This window comes from Lissotriton vulgaris, chromosome 9, assembly GCF_964263255.1.
Source record: "Lissotriton vulgaris chromosome 9, aLisVul1.2, whole genome shotgun sequence".
Classification (NCBI taxonomy): domain Eukaryota; kingdom Metazoa; phylum Chordata; class Amphibia; order Caudata; family Salamandridae; genus Lissotriton; species Lissotriton vulgaris.
Window position 1 is genome coordinate 322,726,574 of NC_141697.1, and position 27,439 is coordinate 322,754,012.

At 44.7% G+C, this 27,439-nt stretch overlaps 1 protein-coding gene across 3 annotated transcripts in view; it reads right to left on the reverse strand.

The window, feature by feature from the left end:
• The window catches only part of KCNK10 (potassium two pore domain channel subfamily K member 10), a 374,564-nt gene that overhangs the window by 170,373 nt on the left and 176,752 nt on the right, over positions 1-27,439 (reverse strand). For all 3 annotated transcript variants that reach the window (XM_086937620.1, XM_086937619.1, XM_086937618.1), the window contains one exon: positions 5,680-6,002. In XM_086937620.1, the coding sequence (XP_086793746.1) occupies positions 5,680-6,002 (323 nt within the window). The remainder of the gene's footprint in view (positions 1-5,679; positions 6,003-27,439) is intronic.

Below are 27,439 nucleotides of genomic sequence, written 5' to 3' on the forward strand. Positions count from 1 at the left end.
ATATGAAATCAACTATGAAAACAGCACTGAGGGAAAAAAGCAGTGTCAAACTACATAAGTTCAGAGTATCTCAATATGAGAGTGGAGACCAAATTGGGAAAATCCTCGCTTATAAAGTTGCCAATGCTAAAGCTAGCACCCACATTAAAAGCATAAAAGGGGCTAATAATTCTATTTATGATCAGCCGGCGCAGATATTGGAGCAATTTGTGGAGTTTTAAAGTACCTTATATACCCCAGAAAACCAGCCCAATTTGGACAGAATACAAGACTATCTAGACAGCAACATCATAGATAATAGAGGTGTTTCCGGGATAGATCAACTATCGGACCATATTATTCTGCTAGAAATTAAACAGGCTATCTTTTCACTACCATCAGGAAAGGCAGCAGGGTAGGATACTTTACCATTAGAGGTATATAAAATCTTCTGTGATGAACTACTACCTCTTTTTTATCGGGTAATTAGCTCTATCGGTGATACAGGGAATGCTCCTGGCTCCTGGAATATGGCTAAAAAAATTTTTTTTAAAAAGGCAAACTATCTGAGGAATGCGGGTCCTACAGGCCCATTTCTCTTATAAACACAGACGCTAAGATCTTCGCTAAAATTCTAGCCACCAGATTAGCCCCATTTATCCCGAGGATTGTCAATCCAGGATTAGCCATTATCACTCAATTTTAAATTAGGCCCTAAGGGGATAGATTTAGAGAATGACAGGCAGGATGCCAAACTAAAGGGGTGGTGGAGGCCCCACCTCTGCCAACCCAGGGGCAACTATATTGTCACTTCCTGGAGAATCAGTAGAGATTTTTCACTGAATGTGTTCCCACCACCACAGCAGGAGCATATTCTTCATTTTCATGCCAGAATTGCAAGTACATGCATACAAGACATAAGACAGAAAAAACGTGGCAGACATGATGTTGGACATCATGCCTTAAAAAGCACAGGCATTTCAGCAACATGTCAGCTGCCAAATACCAACTGATCATCCCTGAGTATGTTTCTAAGTGCCCTGTATCATCAATCTACAGTATTCTTGGCTACTTGCCCGGTCGGCAGTTCTGGATTACGAAATAGGCAGTCGACAACGGCCTATGGGCCCCACGACAATGGATCAAAACTATATTGATTTGATCTTGAAATAAAATTACAATGAATCTTTCTTAAATTGTTTCCAAAAGACAGAAAAAAAAGAATCAACTCAAAGAAACAAAAGCTTTACATTAATGACTCCATATAGAAAATATTGTATTAATTTAATGTAGTCATATATTAAAATTGTTACTTGGTAAAACTAAAAATGTATAAAGAGATGATTGGCGAGGGGGGCCCTGAAATTTCGACTGCCTAGGGGCCCACACAGGGTTTAATTCGGCACTGCTGGTCAGTGGGGATTTTTTGCCGCAAGAGTTTCTGCCGACATGGCTGCAAACCAGGACAATGCAGGCAAGCTGTGTATAGCAGCCCACTCAGCAATTAAAAAACATTTTCATAGACATACTCCAAAACTGGAAATCAGTGCTTAGAAAACTCTAAAACAATGTTCTTTTGTGCATTGAGAGATCTTTTTCCACTGCAAGGCGGTTACTAATGTGGATGGGAGCCTTGTGAAGGAAAAAATACAGTGGACTTAATATTGAAAGGCCCATACTAAAAGGTGGACCTTCTGTGCCATGTGGACAGCCAAATGCTAGCATCTGACTACAGGAAAGGTGTTTCCCGTGGCAGAGTGTAAGAATCCTGTCCAGAAGTATATAGAAAAAATGTTGATTTATTGGAAGAGAGCGCAGTACATCAACTGTTGTCTTCAAAGGTTGTAACAACTTCTGTTACCTGGAACGTGGAACACCACGAACCATGGCAACAGATCACAGATAGCATTTCAAGGAGAAACATGTAATGATAATGAACATTAAAGGAACAGTAAAGAATAATGAACTAAACATAAGAATGCAACACAGAGCCAGTGATTCAGTCTGTGACAGCTAAGTTCACAGAAGCATAGTGGTTCCACACCCCTGAAAGAGGGAAAGGAACCAAGAGTTGGGTTGATATAATGTATGCAGGTTGTTGGCAGATATTTCATTGTGTCCAACACTAAAAGAGGTCTTGAGTCTTCCGCAGGTCAATTCAAACATGCTACCTGTGATACAGCAGGCATTCAAACCCACTGAGCATTATGATCAGTGACTGTACCCAAGGTTGGATAAAGGGAAAGTGAGTGATCATTAAGGATGGTAGTGGCAGAGTAGTGCACCAGTAGCTTTAATGAAATATGCCCATCATTTAGACCCACGTGCAAACAGGAAAAATATGATTAGAGAGGTAGTAAAATTGCATGTGATGCAGTAACACCATATCAATGGTGAGTTAATTATACAAAATACCATTGAAAACAGTACCTCTTTACCACCAGCAAATGCAAAATGCTGATGGCAACGTCATGCAGGGAAATGCACAAAAATGTGCTGTGAAGTTTTCACATGATATTTTTCCTTATTTTTTGTTCAAAAGTCAAAATGAGGAGGCTATAACAGTATTACCACTGCAATGTGTTTCTCTTTTTTAAGTGGAACTCTACACAAGCTTCAATGTGTTTTTGGAGCAGCAGTGTTTGGACATCCCCTGGTCACAGACCTTCCATTTGCAAAGACTGGTTAGTGTCTGAGGGGGAACTGCATGATCAACCACCTACCATCCTGAGTTGTTTAACACTTTAAGCACAATTGTTTCATCTCCACATTATCGTAGGCCATCTAGTAAGACCTAAGAAGTAGTTTCAGCTCATACTTTCCTCTATTCAAATAAAGACTTATCTTCAATTTGTTTTGTGATAAAGAATTACTTGAAGATGCTGAGATTTGAAATCTTATCAGATATTTGCAAGTAAAAGAAGAGGTAAATATCTCATTCATATGAGTCGATATTTGGTAAACCATTCTCTCACCACTTAGAAAAAATATAACTGGATGATCAGCTGAACTGCACGACACACACAAACCTTGGCGCATGGAGTTCCTAGGACAAGAATCTAAAGTTCCTCAAGTAAACTGTTGCTGTTGGTGAACAATGGTAACCAAATGGGAGTTCCATATATCAAAGCCAGATAGCCCTTAGTCAAATATAACTTTTAAGAGGTTAACCATGCAGTACCACAGCCCTTATCAAACTTGAAGACAGTCTCAAAGTATCTAATGTTCTCTTCCTTTAGTCGACTAACAGGATCAAATATATATTTGTGTCATGGGGGATATCTGGGTAGCAATAGTTAGACATTTTAGTACCGTGCCGTCGAAAGCCAACCAAGATCCAGAGCATTAGATGGAGGGCCGAAAGCCATCTCCACTGTCTTCTCCAAACTGATTTTAAAGTTATTCACTTGGAATTTAAATTAAGGTCAAAGCCCTTCGTAGATCAATAGCAGTAGAAACAAAGAAGACAGTAATGTCCAAGTGATAAAGTAAATGTATAGGAAATGTAGATAATGTGGAAGGGTTCTATTTGATTTGCCTAAACACTGTGTCAATATCAATTAAGAGGAGATTGAAAAGTGAGGAGTGAGAACCCGTCTTAACCCTTCCAAACTCCTGTGGAGCGAAGGATCTTTTCTAGGTCAGACTTCCTACGTCGATTCTTCTCTTAAGAGAGGTACTAATACAAATGTAAATATTTATTATTGACAAGTGACTGCAGAACTCACCAGCTAATAGCCTAGACAAAAGTAGTGAGTTATTCACATTGCCAACAAACATAGAAATGTCAATAAACGTGTTGCTGCAATGGCAGGGCACCCTAGCTGAATAACCTGCATGCCATAACTGTAACAGTCATTGTGCAGGTGGAATATTACGAACAGTATCTTGTAAAACCTAGTGTGGGTAATTGAATGATATTGTGCTCATTTGCACAACTAAGTTGTAATAACATGTTTTAAGCTATCGTAGAATGAAGGATTAGACTAACTAGGCGGCAATACTTACAAGGGGAGGGCGGGGATTTTTTCTTCGACACTGTTATCAGAATAGCACCAGCAGTGGGCAAAACTTGATATTTTTTCCATGGTTAATGAATCTATTTCTCACAGATATTATGCATATTATGCGACTTACGAGTGGACACTTCCATGGAGAAAACTGTGCACTGGGTATGCTCTTGCATAGAAATTCATGTGAGACACAATGCACAATGCATGTAGCACGGTTGACTGTCTTAAAAGAGCACTTCATGTGTGACCTGGTTACAAAAGTAATTTGAGACATCTGCTCAATGTTTTAGTCAGTCTTCTGTATGAATATTTTACTTGTGGCACAGGGGTGTAGCTTCAAGGGGGGTGTTTAGGGTGTTACACCCCTCCCAATAAATGTATAATTTAAAAAATAGTTGGGTACCGGAGCTTTCAGTCGAGTATGGTGAGGTGTCTGTCGGATTTCACCTGAAATCTTTAAATGGTCATTCGGACTAAAACACGCACACACACACACACTCATTATGGTTTTGAAGGTCTAAAAACATGGTTACTTTACAAAATACGGTGTGCTAAGTTCCCCTTTACAATCTGCACTCCTTTCCCTTTCCACTGACCCTTAAGTCCTCCTCATGCGTTGCTCCACATACATTGATTAACATGATATGCCAGTGTGATTGTTGGCAAATCTGAAGCTCACCTCTCCCCCCCCCCGCCCCCTCCCCGCTGCCACCCCCCCCCCCCCCCCCACCCCGGAGTCTTACTGGCCAAGCCACGCCCCTATTGAGGCATGGCCTTGTGTACAAAACGTACCCAAAATGCAGATGGTGGGGAGGAGGAAATAAAGCACAAGAGAGCGAGAAACTGGAAGGGTGAGGGTGACTCACACAAGAGAGGGAACAACACAGGCCAAAGAGAGAAGTATATAGGCAAGAGTAACATGGAGAAAAAAGGAGAGAAGCACATAGGTGAGACACCGCAACAGGGATTGCAGAGTAAAGTGAAGCAAGCAGACAAGAGAAAGCAACATGGAGTACAGGGCAAGAAGCAAATGAAGGAGACAACCTGAAAACACATGCATTCTCATGGAATGCTTAAGCAAAAAGAAAAAAGTAGTCGCTAAACATAAGCACCAATAAAGACACAAGTACAGAGGCTATGGTCCAGGGAAGGGACAAACGCAAGATAACAAGGCAAGCCATCAAATAAAAAACAAGCAAATGAGAAGAACAATAAGGCAAAGCAATGAAAAGCAGCGGACTGGTTTTAAGTACACTGTAAGTTCTTGGTAAGCTAACAATAGGTCTTCCACAGCCTGAGAGATCAGATTGGTTAGACCTAAAAATTAACCTCATGCCACATATCGACCTACAGCACTCATCAGAGACTCAAGCAACACACAAGAAAACTCTTCAAATGCACGTATTCTTTGTTAGAGGTTACAAGTTTCCTTCCCAGCCACATAAGACCAACACATACGAGAGACTCTCAAAGGGACTTTTGCATACCATCGGCTTTGTTGGCTAACTGTTGCTAGTAAGCCATGATCCTAAAATTTATGTTTGGCTAACTAAGTCTGGCTATGGACTCCAAGATACAATATAGAATTGGAAATAAAATAATTATCTAGGGTTTGTTTACGTCTTTAGAACATTTAATAAATTCAGCCATATGTTTTTCATAAGGAAGCAGAGGGATCATAACTGACCTGAATCAGCGCCTCCAACTCCTGCATGGTTACACATGAGTGGCCGAACAGAAAGTTTGCCTTCTCATGACTGATCCGGCTTTTCTGACTTATTTCAAAAGGCTGTTCGAGAGCGCGGAACACCAGGCCCCCCGTGACTAAGTAGACGACCACCACCACAAAGATTGCGAGCACTGTCTTCCATTTCATGACCGAATACAAGCCGGAGGAGGTGTTGTCCATGCTGGGGACCACAGTGACCCGCGAGGCAACAGAAAGTCGGTGAGCTGGGTAAAGCCCATTGGTCTTGGGGTCAGAGGGGGGCTCTGACGTAGGAACAGCCACTGCAAGAGAAAAAAGAAAGAACGTATCAGATGATGCCATTCAGCGCTTTGAATATTTCACTCTAGCCAATCGGCTTTAACAGCATAGTATTAACAATTATGTAGTGTTTTCAATACTATGTGGAAAAAACTAATTATTAGAATATCATCAATTATTTTGTACTATTTCATGTTAGTAAATAAGTGGCCACTTTTTTATTCTACGTTTTTATTTTTCATCCGTTTGGAGAGTTGCATATGGCAGACATTTTTCCGTACACTTATTGGTGAGGATAACAATTTCTGACTTCTACTGAAAATCAAAACAGTGCCAATCTTCTGGTGGTCAATAGGAACATTAGCTGATGGCATTCCCATAGGCTTTTTTCTTTTTATTACACACCAGATAGACCAATAAATGGTATGCATGCCATGATAACTGTTATAACTAGGACAGTTTCCCCATTGGGTGTAATGGCATTGCCCCACTCTCTCCCATCACCCCATTGGAGGCATCAGTAGTATAATGTAAATAGAAACTGAGTCATATGCAAAGTGTACTAGGACCATGGTGGTTCAATGGGTTAGGTAGTGTGACCTTCCGGGGCAGGGCTGGTACCACGGCAAGAAGCGCCAATCTGGATGATTGGCAATGCAGGCAGCTTGAAGTCCAGTGTGCATGTTGGGTGGGACAGGTCTTGGCTGTCACCAACTCGACATGCGCATTTCAGGACATGAATAGCACTGTGTTTAGGAGCCAGGGTCGGCATCGCCCTCCTGGTCTCTTTGGGAGCGCTGAGTTCACCTGTCCAAAGAAATCTTTGTTTTGCTCTCATTCAGGTTTAAGTATGAGAGGAAAGCCTGGATTGGTTTGGGCATACTACCTCTCCTCGTGGGTAGTGCTTTCAAAGCAGCACACGGGACAGATCATTAAAGAATGACCAGTCACTCTGTGGCGTTATTTTAATGCCACATAGTGATTGACCATGTTTCTTTAACGGTGACGCGATTCTCTACTTCTCTCATACACAGCGTCAGTGACGGCATGGTGCAGGAGGGGAGTGAAAGGAGCAATCGCCATCTCACGCACTCTAGGCTCACACTTTGAGCACGTGCACCCAGGCCTGGCGGTGGTTAAGGTCCCGTCCTGGCAAGTCCTGGCTTGCTTACAGTAGGGACAGCCAGGGCTTTAAGTGGGCCGGGTCTCACCGGTGCTGAGCACCAGCAGTTGTTTAAAGGAAGCCTCAAAACGGGTCTCTACCGGGCTCTGTTTTGTGCCCTGGCAGAGGCGGTCCGTTTTTTTCTGCACTGCAGTGACAGCAGACAGATCGATGTGCGCGTGCTCACACTGCTCACTTCTCACTAGTGGAGAAGTTATGGCATTAGTTCATGCCAGGTGAGCTTTGTAGGGGAAGAGAAATCCTGTAAAGGGTGTCATTTTCTCTTAGGATTTCCCTTCTCTTTTTGAAACTTACGAGCAGCAACATTGTTGTGGTGTCACCAGGGCTTTAAGTGGAAGCTTTTTCAATCTATATATATAAAAACAAATGTATGTCTGTCTGTCTGTCTGTCTGTCTGTTTGTCCTTTATGCATTACTACACCATTCATCCGATCGCCATGAAACTTTGGGAAGTTGTTGAGTACTCTCCCGCGAAGGTTTCTGGCATAAATTGTTTTTAAAGATCGCCCCCCAGGGCCCTCATAATCTTTGGAAAATTGAATTTGCAACTGTGACTTTGCAACGGTACAAGACTTTCGGTGAAAAAGATGATGAACAATGTCATCAAAGCTACAATTTTGAATGAGAAATTCAAGAGGGAAGATGTACTATTGCCACGTATTCCAATGATCCCAACAGATATGCCTTTTGAATTCAAACATTTACAGTTTCCGGTGCGTTATGCTTTTGCAATGACCATCAACAAAGTACAAGGACAATCGCTGCAAGTGTGTGGACTGCATTTGGATAATCCGTGCTTCTCACATGGACAACTGTATGTGGCCAGCTCAAGCGTCGGAAAACCTTCTGATTTATTCGTGTACGCACCAGACGGAAAAACAAAAAATATCATGTATCCACAAGCACTCGAATAAATCAAATTAAAATGACACTTTGAAATGTTTTCCATATTAAAATGAATAAGTTTCAATAAAAATGACACCATGTAAATTGAATGTTATCAGAACAAGTTTACTTGAATTTCCTTTCTTCTGAGATCGCAGCAACGCGCGACGGGTAAGCTAGTATTATATAAAACAAAGCCATAGTTGCTGCTTATTTATCTTATGTAACTAACAACCATTGACAAAGCCAATAGTCCTGACTTGCTGTAGGTATGCTGTTACTTGTTGTATCACATATCTGGATGCAATGACATAAACATCAAAATACAAGTCGGGCGGCACACTATCCTAAGCACCGATTTATAAGTTACGTGTTTTAAGTTATGCCCTTGAGTACATTGGCCACGCCTCTATTAGAGACCCCCAGTTTTTTCATCCCACTTAAAGCCCTGGGGACAGCCGTGTCCAGGCTACGGTCGGCATCCGATCAGATCCAAAGACGAAAGAGAGGTAATTTAAATGATTACGCTCTTGATCATCACGAAGGGGCCCAGTAGCAAGGCCCTGCAATAATTATCGCTCATCGCTTTTAGTGCGAGGATAATTATCGCAGGCCAACGCTGGATTCCATGGCAGAGATAGTGTGCTATCAGCAACGCTTATCTCACAAGCGATAGGAATCCATGCGTTAGCTGGTAAACAGTGTGCTTGTCGCTGGAAATCCAGCGATAATCACACAGCAACTAGCGAAACCTTGCTGATAGGGCAGGGTGATCTTAGCCATGTAATCCACCTCCCATTGGATTACATGGCTAAGTCTGAAAATTAGCAGACGTAAAAAAGCAGCGTTAACCATGGTTAGCGCTGCTTTTTTTTGTCTCTAACAGGGTTAGCGTAAAGCTTGGTAATAGGAGAATTGTTGCTTAGCGACATTTCTCTGATTATTTTGCACTGGAAAGCCTACTTTGCATCTCATTAGAGATGCAAAGGGAAGCGTAGTGGAGAAGGGTGCTAACATGCGATTTTGCGTGTTAGCATCCTGTTATTGATAGGGCGATATTTTTATCTCCGCTTCTTTGGCTTTTAAAGTCAAAATGGCAGAGAAAAAGCCCTTGATAATATGCCCCCAAGTCTCATAAGACTTAAATGTAGTTTGTTTCTAAAAGCTCCTCAACGGAAAAACTAAGCATTGTGTGGATTCCTTTCTGACAGGCCACTAAAAGCCAAAGCCCAGTAAATAAACAAATAAAGGAGATGAAAGTGGGGCAGGTCACAGACTTTAACGTAACTCTGGTCCGTGGTCATGTCTGCAAAACACACAAGATGATGAACGGAAGGTTGCACATTGGCAAAACATTCACCCCCAGTCACAGATCTGAGTTTAATCCATCGTTATTTTGCTCACCACGCCACCCCAGGTCAGACAAGGCCACATGCAAATCTGTCTTAACCCTGTGCCTCATGGGAACAGTCCAACCCAAACTGCCAAGCCGTGTCTTCCCTGGACCAGAATCAAGCATCCTAGGACCGGTTTCTGGCTATCAGCCGTCAGCAGCCAGGATAGCTTGACTCTAGTGGCGTAGTGACCACGGGAGCCACGTCTGGGCATACCCTTCCCACATAGGGCGACCGGCAAAACACACAAGATGATGGACGGAATGTTGAACATTGGCAAAACATTCACCCCCAGTCCCAGATCTATGCACCATAGAGACTGCCCCAAAATAGAGCAAGGCCAAACACTCCAGATACTGCTAGTTTAGCTCTCTTTAAGACTTAAAATCACATTTCTTTCTATTTGATATGTGTTTTCGGAAACCAAATGCGATGCAGTGCGCGCAACGAAATTCGTTTTATTAATTTATATGTTTCCTTACCTGTTAAAGTCCGTAATCCATACATTACTACCACCCACCCTGCCCCTCCTCCTCCCCACATCACCGCCCTGAAGTTACACCTACTACCGGCCGTGGCTTCCCGACTCACAATTAAAAAGAAACATTGGGATAGTACAACCTATTTGTTTATATCAATTGCTCAACAATTTGTGCTCAGCTCGACTTTGGTCAAGAATACTCACGATTCTTTTTACAGTCATTCATGTTCCTAGGGAGACTTTGGGATGTGTTATTCAGGCCAAAGCGGTCGACTTTGCAACGGGGAATCATGTTCAAGTCTTAGCGTCAGTTGACAATCCTGAGATTCTGGCAAACATACTTAATTTTCCCCTGCCTGAAAATATGAATGAGACCTTCAGTAATGTACCTGGTGCTCCTGTAAAGCGCTCCAATACTTTCGCTATATAAAACTGCATTAATAGAATGTAATTCTTTGCAATATGAAATCCTTATTTCTGTCTAAATCTCTTACAGAGCACACTCCCCAGATTGGCGGTAAGCACGTTTAAGTTGGGCTCACTGGCGCTGATAGCGCTGTGACTCGATCTGGCACATTGACCAAGCTGGGTGACCTTGGAGATTTCTCGGGAGCAGTGATTGGTGTAAAGTGACCCGTGAGCCAACTGGCTGAATCTGATTCCCCCCCACGCCCCCATCCCACGCCCGCACCCCAGTCCATGACAGGCTCGAATGAACTTTGAGTAGACCATTTGTCACAGCAGCCTCATGTCTAGAATATGTTCAGATGAACTGGGGTGGATCATGTCTGCAGCCCTCACTCCATGTTCATAAGATGCGCAGATTTATTTATTTATTTATTTATTTATTTATTTATTTATTTATTTTTGCAATTTATTGAGCGCGAACGAATACCCGTAGGCGTCTCCGCGCTAGATTATTCACCTAATTTTCCAAGATGAAAAAGGCTTCTGAAGGTTAATTGTCGATATTACTGATTAAAAAGCCAGGTCTTCAATCTTTTGCGAAACTGCAAAAGTGAGGGGCTTGTCCTGATGTGCTGCGGCAGGGTATTCCATAATTTGGGTGCCGCGACTAAAAAGCGGCGATCACCCCATGAAACTATTTTTGACCGTGGAACCACTAGTTGGTTAAGAGTAGCGGATCGAAGCTGTCTGGCAGGTTTATAGGGTATCAGCTGGTCCTTAAAATAATGTGGTCCTTGGTCATGAAGTGTCTTATATACTATGTAAAGTGATTTAAATTTGATCCGATTGCGGATCGTCAGCCAATGATATTTCTTGATTGTGTCTGATATGGCCAAAAACTTGGGTGTTCTAGAGAGCAGACGTGCTGCTGCATTCTGTATTGTCTGAAGCTTATTGGTTACCCTCACCTGGGCATTTAAGAATAAGCCATTAGAATAGTCAAGGGATGATAACACTAAAGAGCTAACCAATGTTTTAGCATCTACATACGGCAAAAACCTGATGATTTTTCTGACCAGTCTTAATTTGTGATGGGCTGTTGCCGCTACTCTGTTCGCATGTGCTACAAAGTTAAGATCTGCATCAAAAGTTACTCCCAGGTTCCTGACCTTGAGTGCTGGGCTAGGAGGGGCTCCAAAGACTGATGGCCACCAGGTTGCTGACCAGTCTGGTAACAGGGGTCCAAAAATGAGTACCTCCGTTTTTTCGGAGTTGAGTTTAAGGCAGTTGGATGCCATCCACTCTCCAATTGCTAGCATTCCACGTTGGAAGCGCTCTGCCACCTCATGTCCATCGCCTTTAATGGCCAGAACCAATTGTGTGTCATTAGCGTAGGAGGTTAGGCTCATCCCATATGCTTTGATGACATTTTGCAGATGAGCTGGAAGTGCATCCTTTGCCACGAGTCTGATAAACAGATGGTGACTGCACCTGTAGTTCCCCTTATCCTGGAGGTGTAGGCAGCGGTTCTATTGCAAATTTTATTTAATTTAATAAAAGGCCAAGCTCACTGTGTCATAGAGAGGAACTATCTGATGCTTCTCATTTTTCTTATCAAATCTTTTCCCTGCATTTTTTCACATAACACACGACCCCCAACTATTATTAATGACATTGAATGCCTTTTTTGTGATGCTTCTCATAGAATGAAATGTGTGCCAGCCTAAATTATAAAAGGCACCCTTCTGAACACAATTTAAGGAAGGAGTTGAAAGAACTTTTTTAAAATTCTCGACCTCAGATCTAATTGCATGTAAAGTAGTTAAAAGTCACCAGCCGCCACTAGTTGTAACTACCTTTTCACACAAAATCCCAAAATGAAGCTCTATACACTTGCACACAGGGCACGACTGCCTTTGGAACACTGTTCTACTACCTCCTGTGGGCCTGGTCGTTGGTTTTATCCTCCAGGGGTCTTAGCATATTAAAGTAAATACCAATGCAATATGGTGAAACGGGGCACAAAGCTCAGCTGCAGCTTTTTAAAAGCTGACTGTTTTGTTTACAGTGTAGCTGCTCTGGCAGCGCATGTTGTACCTACAGGTAAAAAAAGTACACTGCTGCCACCCTCACGTTTAAATTCATAGTGAGGTTAATCCCAGGCCATGCCAAGCAAGGAAATGTATTTGGAGCAGAACCAGTCTGGCTGCAGCAGAAGGACTGCTGTGCATATTAATGTCACCAGAGGCGGCTCCTCCACTAAGGCAGGGGAGCGTCACTCCACTGCCTTGATGCACAAAAGAAAGGAAAAAATTAAAATATGATAACTAATGTTAATATCATTTTATTTTGTCCTCCTACCGCGGCAGATTGCATGAGGGGACGGGGCTGCAGAGCAGGGTAGGAGGGTACAACTCTCCTAAGTGCACAGTGACTGTTTGGTCGGCCATCTCGGGCCGCCCAAAACAGTCATGCGCGCTTCCAGTGTTCTCTATGCAGGCTGCAATACAGCCTGAGTGGAGAAAATGCCCACCCCTCCAGCCCCTGTCACTTTATCAGACCAATCACAACGCATTGCAATATTGTGGATGGCTGCAGGGAGCGTGGGAGCCCTGGCACTTCTTGTTCCAAGATGGAAGAGGAAGCAGGAGAGGTGGCCGGGAGGTTAGTGATTTTTTAAATTTTTTTACCTGATCCCCCTCCTGACCAATTCCCACCCCCCCCCCCCTTGCAGGCGGGTTCAATCACTCACCGCAACAACTACAAATGCAGGCTTGGTTGCAAAAAGCAGAGTATTTCCGCGTGACTCTTTGGCTCGGAATTACTGGTAATAGCGCAACTACGCCTGCTTGAGTAATTAAGAGTAATTTGGTGGAAGAAAAAAACAATTGCGAGAGCACATTTAGCAAGTGGCGGCTTGCTCTGCTGTTTATGTTCTATCTCATTTAGCGCAAAATGCATCCCGCCTCCATTTTGGATGCGAGGGGGCATTTTTGCGATAAGAAAATAGCGCTAAATGCAGAATTACTCTTCTTGTGTAATTTTGTGTAATCTCTGAATTTTGGGAAAATGCCACGTGATTATGCTACATTGGATTACGTGAGTTACGCCCTCCCCTAGATATGATGTGTACTGTTAGGAAAAGTTCCAGACCTGTGGTTCCTACTGTGCCTCGTTCTACCTCCTTTCAAACTTTGTATGCACTTCCACCAAGTGGTGAAAAATAAATATTAATAAATTGTTTTTTATATCAAATTTTTGTTGATTGTAAGCACTGTTGCAGTACCTAACTTAAAGGTGCTAAATTGATCGACCTCAGACGGAAGAAATGTTAAGTTGACTTTACAAGAATGTTAACTCATGACCTGCCGATTCACCTCTTACTAGCTTACAAAGAAAGCTATTCAAACGAAATTTAAGGTCCCCAAGACCGGAGGTACCTTCAACTCTAACACACTTACTGTGCTTTTCCTTGCGTCCAGTAGATCAGGGAAGATTCTGGAGCAAAGGTAACCGGAACTAGGCCTGTTCAGCATTCCTCACCTCCGGTGTTCAAGTTGTATCAGAACTTCAAATGTCACATCCGCCTGGCTGTGTGTTTTTCTGTCCGACTGTGCAGCTCAGGGCGCTGTGCCGTCCTGATTCCACAACCAGCCAGGCAGGCGCAAGAAGCGACAGATGAGTCCTGTTCGCCATGGCTGCCGGCTCAGTAGATACACAGAGCCATGAATGTTGTGTCCCCGAGGGTCCTCCCCCGAGGTCCGGAGGGACGGACAAGTTGGTCATGTGACCGCCCTATAATAAAAAGAGGTCGAGCACGTGAGAGGGCGTTCAGAGACGCGCGCCGACCGACCAAGCAACTTTATTCCCAGTTTCTGGCTGAGTTTATTCTAGGACCACGTGCTAGGCCTAGTCAGGGTTAGATGCCCCTTGATGAGCGTAGATCACCCGACACAACAATTGGCGACGAGGGTGGTGATCGATTCCCCGCTCGGGGTGCGTGTGTGTGTCCCTATTGGGGTGAGGCGGCTGCGGGCACTACCACGTGTCCGCGGTGCTCGTGCCTTGCCACCACACACCCCCCCCCGCTCTGCCTGCCTGGAGGAAACACTCTGATCCCTGGCTCTCATCAGGTGAGCAGTGCTGGCCTGCATCGCTCTGCGGCGCACAGCAGTCTGATTGGTCGCGCGAGGCGCGTCCGGTGCTCCGGCTGCCGCTGGATCACATCCCGGCTACCCACGGAGATCCTCCCTGCCGTCCAAAGCGATGGCTAACATTCCGCCCATTGAGCCGTTCGTGGTGGAAGGTGCACCGTCCACTCTCGCACCGAAGTGGAAAGAATGGGTGGACAGGCTATTCATATTCTTTGAGGCCACCAAGGTCCACAAGGAGCAGAAGCGGGCCATGATCCTCCATCTTGGTGGCAAGGACATTCATTCCATCGCCCGCACCCTCACGGAAGCAACTCCCAAAACCCACCACACGCTCATAAATGCGCTCAATGCGCATTTTGAACCCATGGCCAACCAAGACTATGAACGGTTCATCTTCAGGCAAGCGCGGCAACTGCCAGAAGAATCACTGGACGCCTATCACTCGAGGCTGAAGAAACTGGCACTAACGTGTGGATTTCAGGATGTCACGGAGGAAATCAGAGGACAGATCATTCAGGGCTGCGCTTCTGCCAAACTGCGCGAGAGAATTCTAGAAGAATCCGGGAAACCCCTCCCAGACATTCTCACGCTGGGCCGCACGAAGGAGCTGTCCAAGGCCAGGGCAGCCCACATGGAAGCAGCTCTGCAGGCCAATATGAAAGTGGAACCGGTGAACAAACTGCAGGTCCGCCCACAGCCCAAATGGGTGAAGAGAACAACAACTCCGCAGGGCGGAGCCTCGGCGCAGTCATGTGGTTACTGCGGAGGCCCGAGACACCCGGCGCCAGAATGTCCAGCACGGGGCAAGATCTGCTCCGGGTGCGGGAAAATGAACCATTTTGAAAAGGTGTGTCGGTCTAAAAAGTTCAGCAAGCCCCGCCAGACAGTACACGCGGTGGTGGAGCCTGAAAGCGCGGAAGGAGGGCCCAGCAACAGTGACATGGACGACGACGAGGAGGAAAGGTCCCCACACAAGGTGCACATGATCGGCACAGCCACCCGACGCACAATGACTCTACCACAATGCGCAATACAAGTGGCCGATCAGGACATCATGGCGACGGTGGATACGGGCGCATCCATAAACCTGATGAGTGCGTCCCTCTATGGAGACATGGCTTCTCCACCCAGCCTCCGCCCCACTCCGATCACTGTTTTTGCCTATGGCCAGGATGTGCCCCTCCGTATTCGAGGAAAGTTCAAAGCAGCAGTCCGGCACGGAGATAAGATCACGCGTGCCAACATCTTTGTGTCGGAGGAGGGCCAAGGCATGCTCCTGAGTTGCCGGACGGCAGAAGACCTGGGAGTGGTTTCTTTTGCATTTGGGGTGCACGAGGAGTCAGTGCAGCAACTGATCATAGACTTTTCGGACCTGTTTGAAGGGATCGGCCGATTCAAGGGCCGGGAAATACACTTGCATGTGGACCCCACTGTCCAACCGGTGGCCCTGCGACACCGGCGGGTCGCGTTTCATCTGAGGCCCCTGGTTGAAGAAGAGCTACAGAAGTTGGAAGCAGCGGGCATCATTGAGAAAGTGTCCGGGCCCACCCCCTGGGTATCGCCCATCGTGGTCACTCGGAAGCCCAAGCAGCCGGGAGCGGTCCGGATATGCGTGGACATGCGCCTCCCCAATGCGGCCATCAAACGGGAAAGACACATCACCCCCACGATCGATGACCTGATCGGAGAGATGGCTGGAGCCCGGTGGTTTTCCAAGTTGGACCTCAGAGCGGGGTACCATCAGCTCGTGCTGGATAGAGAGTCTCGGAACATCACGACGTTCTCCACTCACGTCGGACTGCGCAGGTACACCAGACTGAGTTTCGGGATCTCCAGTGCTGCCGAGGTATTCCAGAATGTCATCCAAGAGCTCATTGCTGGCATACCGGGGGTGATCAACGTTAGTGACGACATCATGGTGCACGCGAGGACAATTCCTGAGCACAACCAACGCTTGGCACAGGTGTTCCGCAGGCTCCGCAGCGCTGGACTCACTCTGCACCGAGACAAATGCGAGTTCCTTCAGACCAAGCTGGGGTTCTTCGGCTATGCATTCTCGGCCGATGGCGTTACTCCTGATCCGGACAAGGTCAAGGACATCAAAGATGCACCTCCGCCCACGACTGTCACGGAAGTCCGAAGCTTCCTCGGAATGGTGAACTACTGTGGTCGCTTCATAAGAGACCTAGCTAACCTGACCCTCCCTCTGCGTGAGTTAACCAAAGACTCCACACCATGGAACTGGGGACCGGAGCAGGAAAGAGCATTCCAAGCCATCAAGAGTGCGCTGTCCAGCGACACCACGCTGGCGTTTTTTGACCCCAGACGTTTCACTCTCATTGCTGTAGATGCTGGACCGGCGGGATTGGGAGCCGTCCTGATGCAGAGAGCCCGGGACGAGGTGGACTGGGCCCCCGTCGCTTTTGCCAGCCGGTCCCTCACGGACACTGAACAAAGGTACTCCCAAATTGAAAAGGAAGCCATCGCCATTCATTGGGGATGCCGGCACTTCCATCTGTATGTATATGGCAAACCCTTCACAGTAGTAACGGACCACAAGCCACTGCTGTCGCTGTTCTCAGGTACATCATCCAAACCACCCCCCAGAATTGAGAAGTGGATTCTGCAATTGCAGGAGTACAACTGCACCATTGAGTACCAGCCAGGGGCAAAGAATCCGGCGGACTATCTGTCACGACACCCCCGGGCGGCCACCCCAGAGGAGATGGAGGAAGCTGAAGAGACGGAGGCCTATGTGCGATGGGTCGTGGCCAGATCATGCCCGCGCCCCATATCCCTGGAAGAGGTGGTGAGCGCCACGACTCAGGACGCCTGCATACAGCGGGCCAAAGATCTGCTCCGGACAGCCAACTGGCAGAAAGCTAGGGAGAGCTGGAAGATGCTCACCCCCGTGGCCCAGAAAATCATGGACGGTCTGTACCACGTGAGGGCTGAACTGAATGAAGACGAGGCAGGGTGCCTCCTGCGAGGGCATCGTCTGGTGATCCCGACGGCCTTGACGAGCCGAGTAGTTCAGCTGGCGCATGTAGGACACCAGGGAATGGTTAAAACAAAGGCCCGGCTGCGGACAAAGGTGTGGTTCCCGCTAATGGACGACATGGTGGAAACAGCTGTGCGCACATGCACGGCCTGCCAGACCACAGGTGACAGCCCCCGCGAAGCACCCATTATCGTGGAACCCAGGCCCCGAGGTCCTTGGGAAAGGGTCAGCATGGACTTTGGCAGCCTTCCGGATGGACGGCACACGCTAGTGATGATCGATGATCACTCCAAGTACCCGGAAGTCGAAATAATCACCAGCACCAGTGCCGACTGTGTGATTCCCAAGATAGAGAAAATTATTGCCACGCACGGAGCCATGAAAGAACTCAGAACGGACAATGGCCCGCCATTTCAGGGCCAAGACTTTGCAGACTATCTCTTATCCCAAGGAATTCGCCACAGGCGCATCACCCCAAGATGGCCTCAGGCCAATGGAGAGGCCGAACGATTCATGAGAACATTAAACAAAGTAATCCGAATTGCACATGATAAAGGACAGTCTGTGGAGATGGCCATCTTCACCTTTCTCCGTAGCTACCGCCAGACCCCTCACTCTACAACGGGGGTAGCTCCTGCACACCTTCTCGTAGGACGAGTAATAACGGACTCCATTCCTCATCATCCCCAGTGGGCCCCTGAACTGATAAACGAACAGACTGTAGAAATGAAGAGGCGGGCCGCCTATGATCAGATCAGCAAGAAACGGAGGGCGGTGCCCCCCCACATCAAAAGAGGTGACCTTGTACTCATAAAAAATCGGGCCACTGGGGGAAAATTCAAACTCAGTTATGAAAGACGACCATGGCGAGTCAGTGGTGTGAAGGGCACCCGCATCACAGTTACTCGAGGACGAGACAAGGTGACTCGCAACGTATCCCATTTCAAACTATACCACCCGGCGAGCAGTGAGCCAAGGCGCCAGCAAGGCGACAGAGAAACCGAAACTGCAACTATGGTGCCGCCTGGTGAATCAACATCTCAGCACGAGGTCCGGCCACGTGCTGAGCAGCCGGTCCCTGGTGAGGATGTGGGCGGAGACCTGGAGGCCCTGGATGAGGCCCCAGATCCGGAGGGGGCCGACAACGAGGCGCCAAGCCAAGAGGTGGAGACTGGAACCGAGCCGATGACGCAGCGAGGGTCCCAGCGCCAGCTACGTGCTAACCCCACCCCCTCCAGCTGGCTGAGAGACTACTTTACGTAAGACTGTTCTAATTTATACGTGCGCCTGCAATGTTTTGAACCGAATGCGCTAGCATTTGTGAAAGACGCTGAAGGTATCAGTCCCGATGCTAATGAGCCAGTGGGCTCGATCAGACTATATTTGCAGTGTTACAGTGTGTTGTTGGTTTTGTTGTTTTTCGTGTTTTAGGAGGAATGTTGTGTCCCCGAGGGTCCTCCCCCGAGGTCCGGAGGGACGGACAAGTTGGTCATGTGACCGCCCTATAATAAAAAGAGGTCGAGCACGTGAGAGGGCGTTCAGAGACGCGCGCCGACCGACCAAGCAACTTTATTCCCAGTTTCTGGCTGAGTTTATTCTAGGACCACGTGCTAGGCCTAGTCAGGGTTAGATGCCCCTTGATGAGCGTAGATCACCCGACACAACAATGAATGCCCAGGTCTGGCTAACAATAGGGCGCGCGGGTCCCAGCTACATGGCGCGTCAGTGCACGCTTCAGCTGGGTAAACAGGTGCACAAAGACGTCATTTAGGGGAACTGTAATCCGAGCGTGGCGCAACAAAGCGGCACGTTTAATTAGTGCATATTCAAGGATAGAGTTGGCGTCCGTGACACGTATGCCATTTCTAATCCATTGAGACTTCAGGAAAACAGTTAAAATACTAGTAAAGTTTTGTAGTGTTCTTAGGGCAGTCACTGTGTGTTCGGTAGGCCTTCCTTGCTTATGCACGAAGAGTTTCCAATAACTGTTTCTTTTCCATATTGATAGAATTCGCTTTTTCATCGTTGTTTTTGGAATGTCGGCATCGGTGCTGCCCTGGACTTTCAGGAAACCATATAGTGCATTCTATGCCTGATAGCCTTGCTTTACCTAAATTGTAATAATCGATCAAAAGTACTAAGGGACAGTGATACGTAAAATAAATGTCTCTCATTACTGCCCTCTGCTAGTTGACAGCTTGTCAGCCACTGTCTTTCAAGCTGTCCGACTACTTACCACTATCTTTTCCTACTTTCATTAGTAGTGTGTGCCCATTAACTATGTTATGTTATGTCGTTATGTTATATCATTTTCTTATGTTATGTTATGATGTCATGTTGTTAAGTCATGTTGTTATTTTATAAAGCAAACACAAGGAGATAATGGACGGAGCGCCAAAACTTTTCAGACCCTCACCCCCAGTCACATATCTGGGTTGAATCCATCATCGTTCTTTAGCTCACTCCACCACCCCAGTTCATACCCAGCCATATGCAAATCAGTCTTGACCCAGTGCCTCATGGGAACAGTCCAGCCCGCACTGCCAAGCCAAATCTTTCCTGGACCGGAAACAAGCATCCTGGGACGGTTTTGGGGTAACACCCCTCATCAGCCAGGCTAGCTTGAATCCAGTGGCAAAGTGAGCAAGGGACCCACATCTGGGCATACGCTGCCAACTAAGGGCGAACAAAGCAAACACAAAATGATGGACGGAGTGCCAAACCTTTTCAGACACTCACCCGTAGTCACAGATCTGGGTTGAATCCATCATCGTTCTGAAAAGTTTCGGCGCTTCGTACATCATCTCCTTGTGTTTGCTATATTATTATTTTATGTCATGTTATGTCATCATGTCGTCATGTCATGTCAGTTCGTCATGTCATTGTATTGTCATGTTATGTTGTGTCATCATGGCATGCTATGTCATGTTATTGCTATCTGCAGGGTGTGCATGTCACCTGGGAAGGTATCCTGGTACCTGTGAAGTGGGGGATGGGGGCTGCACTGTCTGTGAGTCTCTTGGAGGAGCCAGGTTTTCAGTTTCTTCCAGGAGTCAAGGACGGATCTGGTGGCTATGATGTGGTAGAGGAGTTCGTTCCAGAATCACTGAGGTGGATTAAATAAAGATTGTTTATTAAAAACTGTACAATAGTAGGCAATAGGGGTCACGTGACATTGCTTCTTCTGATACCCCTCCTGGGTCTACAGTTCCTGCTCTGTGGCACTCACTGCCTGGGTTTCTTTCTGTTAGCGCCACACTGACATTTATACCTGGTAAATGTTTATAAAACGTGTTCTGTATATCTCTGATTTTGATATCAGGGCACAAGTCTGGGGTCCACGTGGGCACAAGGCGTCCACCCACTATTTTCACAGGGTGGACCCCGTCCACCCTGCAAGAAGCTGGGCCCACTGAAATATGATGAACTTGTCCCAGTGTAATTTCCAGTCATCGGGCGCATTCAGCAGCACCTGAACGTTGTCTACTTTCTTTCAGACCAGCAACATGCAAGCAGAGAGGGGGCTTTCATATTTCAGCCTCCAGCTGGGCACGAAACAAAAGCCACATTTAAGGGTCTATCAGACCTCCTTATGTTCTACTATCCTGCCTGTGAGTTAATTGAGCGATCACACCAAGATGCAAGGGAGGGGGAACCAAAGGCTCGCAGCTTTTTATCTCTTCACAAATACTTAAGAGAAGAGTGCGTTTTACTTTCTTCAATCCCTGTATATAAGGGATATGCATGCACTGTAAGAATGTCAAATGTGCTGGTCTGTCCCAGTATCTACAAAAACAACATTTAAATACAACTATATTATTTTTTTATAGCCTTTTTCAAAATGTAAACTTTGCAATCAATTAAGCTGAACATATTTACTGCCATGGTTCTCCTTGTTGCCAATTTCTTTGTGGCAGAGTTTATACATAATAAATGTATAAGTTGAGGCTCACATTGTGCGTCGGGGATGCATCACTTTTTTGGTACAACCCGACGCAAATTCTAATTTGTTAAATCTCGTAATTAGCTCAAAGGTACTCATGACAGACCTGCGAAACATATGTGTAAGGTGTTTCGATCTGATGTCACTGCCTGTGAGGTCAAGGATTGTAATGTCACTTCCTGTGAAGCCGCCCCATGATGTCGCACTTTGATGTAATGTGCCATGATGTCACTTGCATACTGCCTATCTTGGTTAGTCCCCCCATTTCCTTTTTTAGGGCTTGTGCCCTGACTGTTATGATAAAATAATTTCGTAGTGATCTCTATGAAGCGCTTTGACACAACTGAGTGCGGGTTCCCATTGAACAAACCTACCAATATATTAATGAGATAAACGTCCCAGAGACAGAGGTGGTCTTGCCCTACCTAATCTTAAAATGTACTGGTGGGCCTCTATACTCAAATACAGCAGAGCACTTTTAATTTCAGATAAAGCTACAGATTATGAAAGGGGGGTCCCTACCCCACAAGAACTCATTCTAGGTAATGATAGAAACAAACATCTCTGGCGACTGACTTACGATTGTCATTTTAAAAAAGTTTGTTTTAAAACACTAAAGGGTACCTATACGGTTTGGAGTCATATACGCAAACTTCTGGGGATTGGTAGGTTCTCGCACTATTCGAGTATTTCTGGAAATAAGAATCTTCCCGAACTGTTCATGGACGCATGTATGAAACGGTGGGTCAGGCTAGGCATTACAAAATTCGGTACATTTTATAACTCAAAAGATTTTAGTTCATTCGAAATACTAAAAAATAAATTTGGCCTAGAAAACCACAATTTTTATAAATACGTGCATAACAAAAAAAGGGGGCGGCAGTGCGGCCTTCCCGAAAATCCAGATAATCGAAATAATAGCTGAAAATAATAGAGTTAAAATCGGGGAAATCTATAAAAATGTGTTAATCGCTTCTCCTGACGATATGGACAAACACATCAATAAGTGGCAGAATCAACTGGAAACACCAGAAACTACAATCCATAACGCATTTGAATACTCCCAATCATTAATAATATCATCCAACCTGCAATCGCAATTTTACAAAACCTTTTTTCAGCTTTATTACACCCCTCAAAGAATAGCCAAATGGAGTACGGGGAGGGGGACCCAATGTCCTAGATGTGCGTATCCCGAAGCAGACTTAATTCATATGTTGGCCACCTGTAAGGAACTCTGTACTATCAGACAGGAGGTCTCCATTTTTCTTACAAGAATTTTTGAAACAAACCTGGAGATAACAACCGTGGAAATAACCCTAGGGGTAGAGGGCGATATTAGACAAAACCAAATGAAGGGACTTGTGTTGGTGGCTATGGCAGTATTCAGAATTTGTCTTGCTTCGGCCTGGCTTGATCCTCTCCCACCCACGTTTCAACAGTGGCGAGCACGACTATTAGCAACATATAGCCTGGAGATCTCAATCTACAGTAGAAAGGGTAGGAATATGAAAAATAAAGGATTAGCAATATGGGACCCCATTAAGCATTGAGTAGAAGTTACCGATTAGTTACGTCTCGAAAGTTTTTTTTTTTATTATACCTTTTTTTTAAATATGAATGTGTACTATAATTTATCCACATCTATCATTGTTTAAATTTGTCATCTAAAATGCCTGTATGGGGGCGGGGTAGGGGGGTTGACTGTTTAAAAAATGTAAATATCCTAATAAAGAATGGTTTAAAAAAAAAAGAGAGATAAACGTCCCAGATGCGATGTGGATTAAAGGTGCCCTCATATCACTCACAAATCCAGTATGATATTAGTGAAACAAGGCCCACTGCTTAGAGATTGGTAGATATGCGCATGTGATGACATCGGTTGACGTGAGCCTCGATGCCAGAAGTGAAGATAACACTTAAGGAAGTGGTCTACTGGGTGAGTTCTAGTATCGGCCTTCAAGGCTCAAGTGGAGAAATGTAGTTGCCAGTGTCTGACATTTCAGCCCACATGACTCCAAGGGAGATTAAGATGGCAGGGCGAGACCTGGATCTGTTTGTTTGCAGAAGCTCTTCACAGAACCCTAGCTGAGCTGCGAAGCAAACAGAACAAAAAAAGCAAATTTCCTCTAAAAGCTCTCTTGGAGTTCCTGGAACAGATACATCACTGGGAGGGAGAGTGTGACATTTCTTGTGCTACCTTTAATACAACGCAGCGCCACCCTGCTCTGTCACAAGAGAAAACGGTGGAAGACAGGGTTCTTGACACCTTCATCCAAGTAGCTCTCATTCAGACTTAAAATCACGTTTTTTTTCTATTTGATATGTGTTTTCGGAAACTGAAGTTCAAATGCAGAGCAGTATATGCCTGTCTAAAGCCTGTTTTGCATATCCCATGTGCCTTGTTTGAGAGCCGTAATTCGAGGAGTAAACTCTGTGTCTTCTCCAAGACCACTTGGTTCTGCTAAATGTATGCCCTGACGTGGGTCCCAGGCTCACTGTACCACTGGATTCAAGCTAGCCTGGCTGATGAGGGGTAAATCCCCGAAACTGGTCCCAGGACACTTGTTTCTGATTCAGGGAGGACCTGGCTTGGCAGTTCAGGCTGGACTGTTCCCATGAGGAGCAGGGTCAAGACTGATTTGCATATGGCGGGGTCTAAACTGGGGTGGTATGGTGAGCAACAGAATGATGGATTTAATCCAGATCTCTTCTTGACTGGAGGTGAATGTTTGATTTGTTCTGCGTTACGTCCATCAATTGTGTGTCTTTTTATTTAATTGCGGCAGCTGAGTTTCTTCTAGAATTATTCTGTTTGCCAAATCAGACTAGTCAATAGCACTTACTTTACTTACTTTTTCTGCTTTTTATAGGTGAGATACCTGTGTGATGCAGAATTTCCAGCTGCACAAAAATATTTACAGTGCGAGGAGGGAGCGGAACTTTGAAGGGGCTGGTCGGTGGTGTAAAGTAAAGTGATGGCCCCCCCTGCAGAATGTGAAAAGGGACCCCAGCTGAGGTTGCTGTGTATGCCCCTGGGAGGTTTAAACTTCTGTGGCCGGCACAGGTAAGAGTGGTTGAGAAGGGTGGGTGGTGGTGTGGGGGAGTTGACAACCAACGGGGTAGGTAAAATTAAATAAATAGAACCAGTTACCTTGGCTTGCCACATTGCCGGTGATGCTGCGAGCACAAGGTAAGTGGTTTTATTTTTTTTAATTTAATTTAACCTACCCCGTCGTCTGTCAACTTCCCCTGCACTGCCCAGCCTCCACCCCGCCCAACCGCCTCACCGCACTCACCTGTGCCAGCCACGCCTGGGTTCAAGTACTCATAAGGGACATTCGCTCTGCAGAGCCTCCAAATATGAGCTAAAATCCCCATGGAAACTGTCTCTGTGCTGAGGTATCAGCTCACGTGGATTTCAATCTGTGCGTCACCGGATGTAGAGTGCCAATATCGTGTGACACATTGTGGCACTGTGTGAATGGCCATTTCTGCTGTAATTGAACTCAGTGCTTCAGAACCTGAAAGAATATCACACCAAACTTTGTCCTTCAGTGTTACACGGAAGACTGAAATCTCCAGTGGTAGAATGGCATAAAGCTTCACCAAAAACATGTTCTCAAGTCCAATATTCCCCAATTAAAAATGTTGGAATCCAAAGCAAATCCTTTTACCTGATGTGTCTCATTTTCCTCAACCAATCTAACTGAAAGTGCATTAAAGTACTTCATGATATGCACAATAGAAAGGTTTTCTAGTATATACATGGTTTAATAGGTAATAACCTTGCTTCACTTCTAATACCAATATTAGCCATGCATAGAATGAACATAACGAACGAACCTCTCTTGAGTCACTTGAGGCATGGACCTCAGGGCCTGAGGGTATTCTTTATTGTTTCTAAGTTCAACTTTAAAAGCTAGTACTTTAAATAAATTTCTATCTATCAATGTATCTATGCATCTATCTATCATATATATGTATGAATATATATTATATATATATATATATATATATATATATATATGTGTGTGTGTATATGTATGTATGTATGTATGTATGTATATATATATATATATTTTTTTTTCAAAGCAATCGTCCCTTGCTGGAGGAGGAGCGGCCGGCCAGCTGGTGCAGGTGACGAGTCAAGGACAAGACTCGTAAATTATTTCCGAGCAATTCAAAAAGAACACCGCACTCTTCTCAGAAGTTTCAAAGCTGTTTAATCCATCTCAGTAAAACTTCCTCACCTACGCGTTTCGAACAATAAAATGTTCTTGATCACGGTAGTAACAAGTCCGTCTTTACTTTTTGGTGTTTATACCCTACTGCCCACTTAACAATTAGGATGCATTGTGGGAGGGGTAGTTTGTGCTTTGTTTTGATTGAACCTTGTCAATTTCTTTTTCCAAATTAACAAGCCACATTTTGTATGACAATTTATAAGCTTTAGTTGGGCTTAGTTGGGTGTTTGAGGGCTGAGTGCCCTATTAGACAGAAGAATTAGGTTAAGTTCTTCTATATTGCGTATGTATGTAAGACTACTTACATATATTAGCATGTATATGTATGATTGCATTCATATACTGGAGTGATAGCTAAGTGCTACTAGCTTTTATGAGTTATGTGGCTTGTATGTTGGTATAGGCGATTGACAACAGGATACACATTCTTAAATTACGGGCAGTGCAAAAACCAAACAAAATTCTATCATGTTTTAACTCAATTTTGACCACTTTTAAATTTTAGATTCAATTCAAAACGTACTCAGAAGAGCTACTAAAATGCAAGAACAACATTAAATTCTTCCTACGCTTTGTAAACAAGTCGCTCACGAACGGCAGCAAATAAACAAACAATCGGATATAAATACGAACACGCAAACAAAGTGTGTTTTTTTTCTTTTGACCCAAGATATTAAAACAAAATGGAAAGAAGGGCGGCGAGGCGCTTGGAAAAGGCAGAAAGCCTGTTCTCACAATCCCAACAAGCATCCACAACCTCAACCTCAGACCCCAAAGCAACTACTTCCAAGAACATTTTATGGTTCGAAATGCGTAGGTGAGGAAGTTTTACTGAGATGGATTAAACAGCTTTGAAACTTCTGAGAAGAGTGCGGTGTTCTTTTTGAATTGCTCGGAAATATATATATATATATATATATATATATATATATATATATATATATATATATATATATATATATATATATATATATACATATATTTATACATATATATATATATATATATATATATATATATATATATATATATATATATATATATATATATATATATTTTTTTTTCCTCTCAAATGCCCTGAGCTATTACAGAGGTCACACAATGCAGCCCTTTACCATCCGGTTTAGAAGACTCGAGGCTGCTTGCAGTTATTTGCATCCATTTCGTTTTTTGATTCCTTGCTTGATTCCCGACGCGTTTCAAGGCAGAACGCCTCTTCCTCATGGGAGCTGCACAGAAAAAATGAATACCTCACCAATGTTGTCTCTCTTGATTATTTTATTGAGAATATCGCCCCCAATGGGCGTGGCACACAAAAGTTGCCCGATGGCATGCTGGTCCATGTAGTTCTTGGGGTGAGTGTTATTTTAAAAGTTCATTTGAAAGTTCATTGTCTCTGTGATCTTTTATAAAGCTTATTATAGTCCTTAAGTAGGCTGGACTTCAAAACTGCAGGCTTCGTTTAGCCATAGAGCTACATGCTTACACGGAGAGAAAAGGTTTCCTTCCAAGCCTTTCCATTCAGTTCAGCCTCGAGGCTTCTAAACCGAATGGTAAAGGGCTGCATTGTGTGACCTCTGTAATAGCTCAGGGCATTTGAGAGGAAAAAAAAATATATATATATATATATATATATATATATATATATATATATATATATATATATATATATATATATATATATATATATATATATATATATATATATATATATATATATATATATATATATATCCTAATTAGTTAAACACATATTCGAAATGT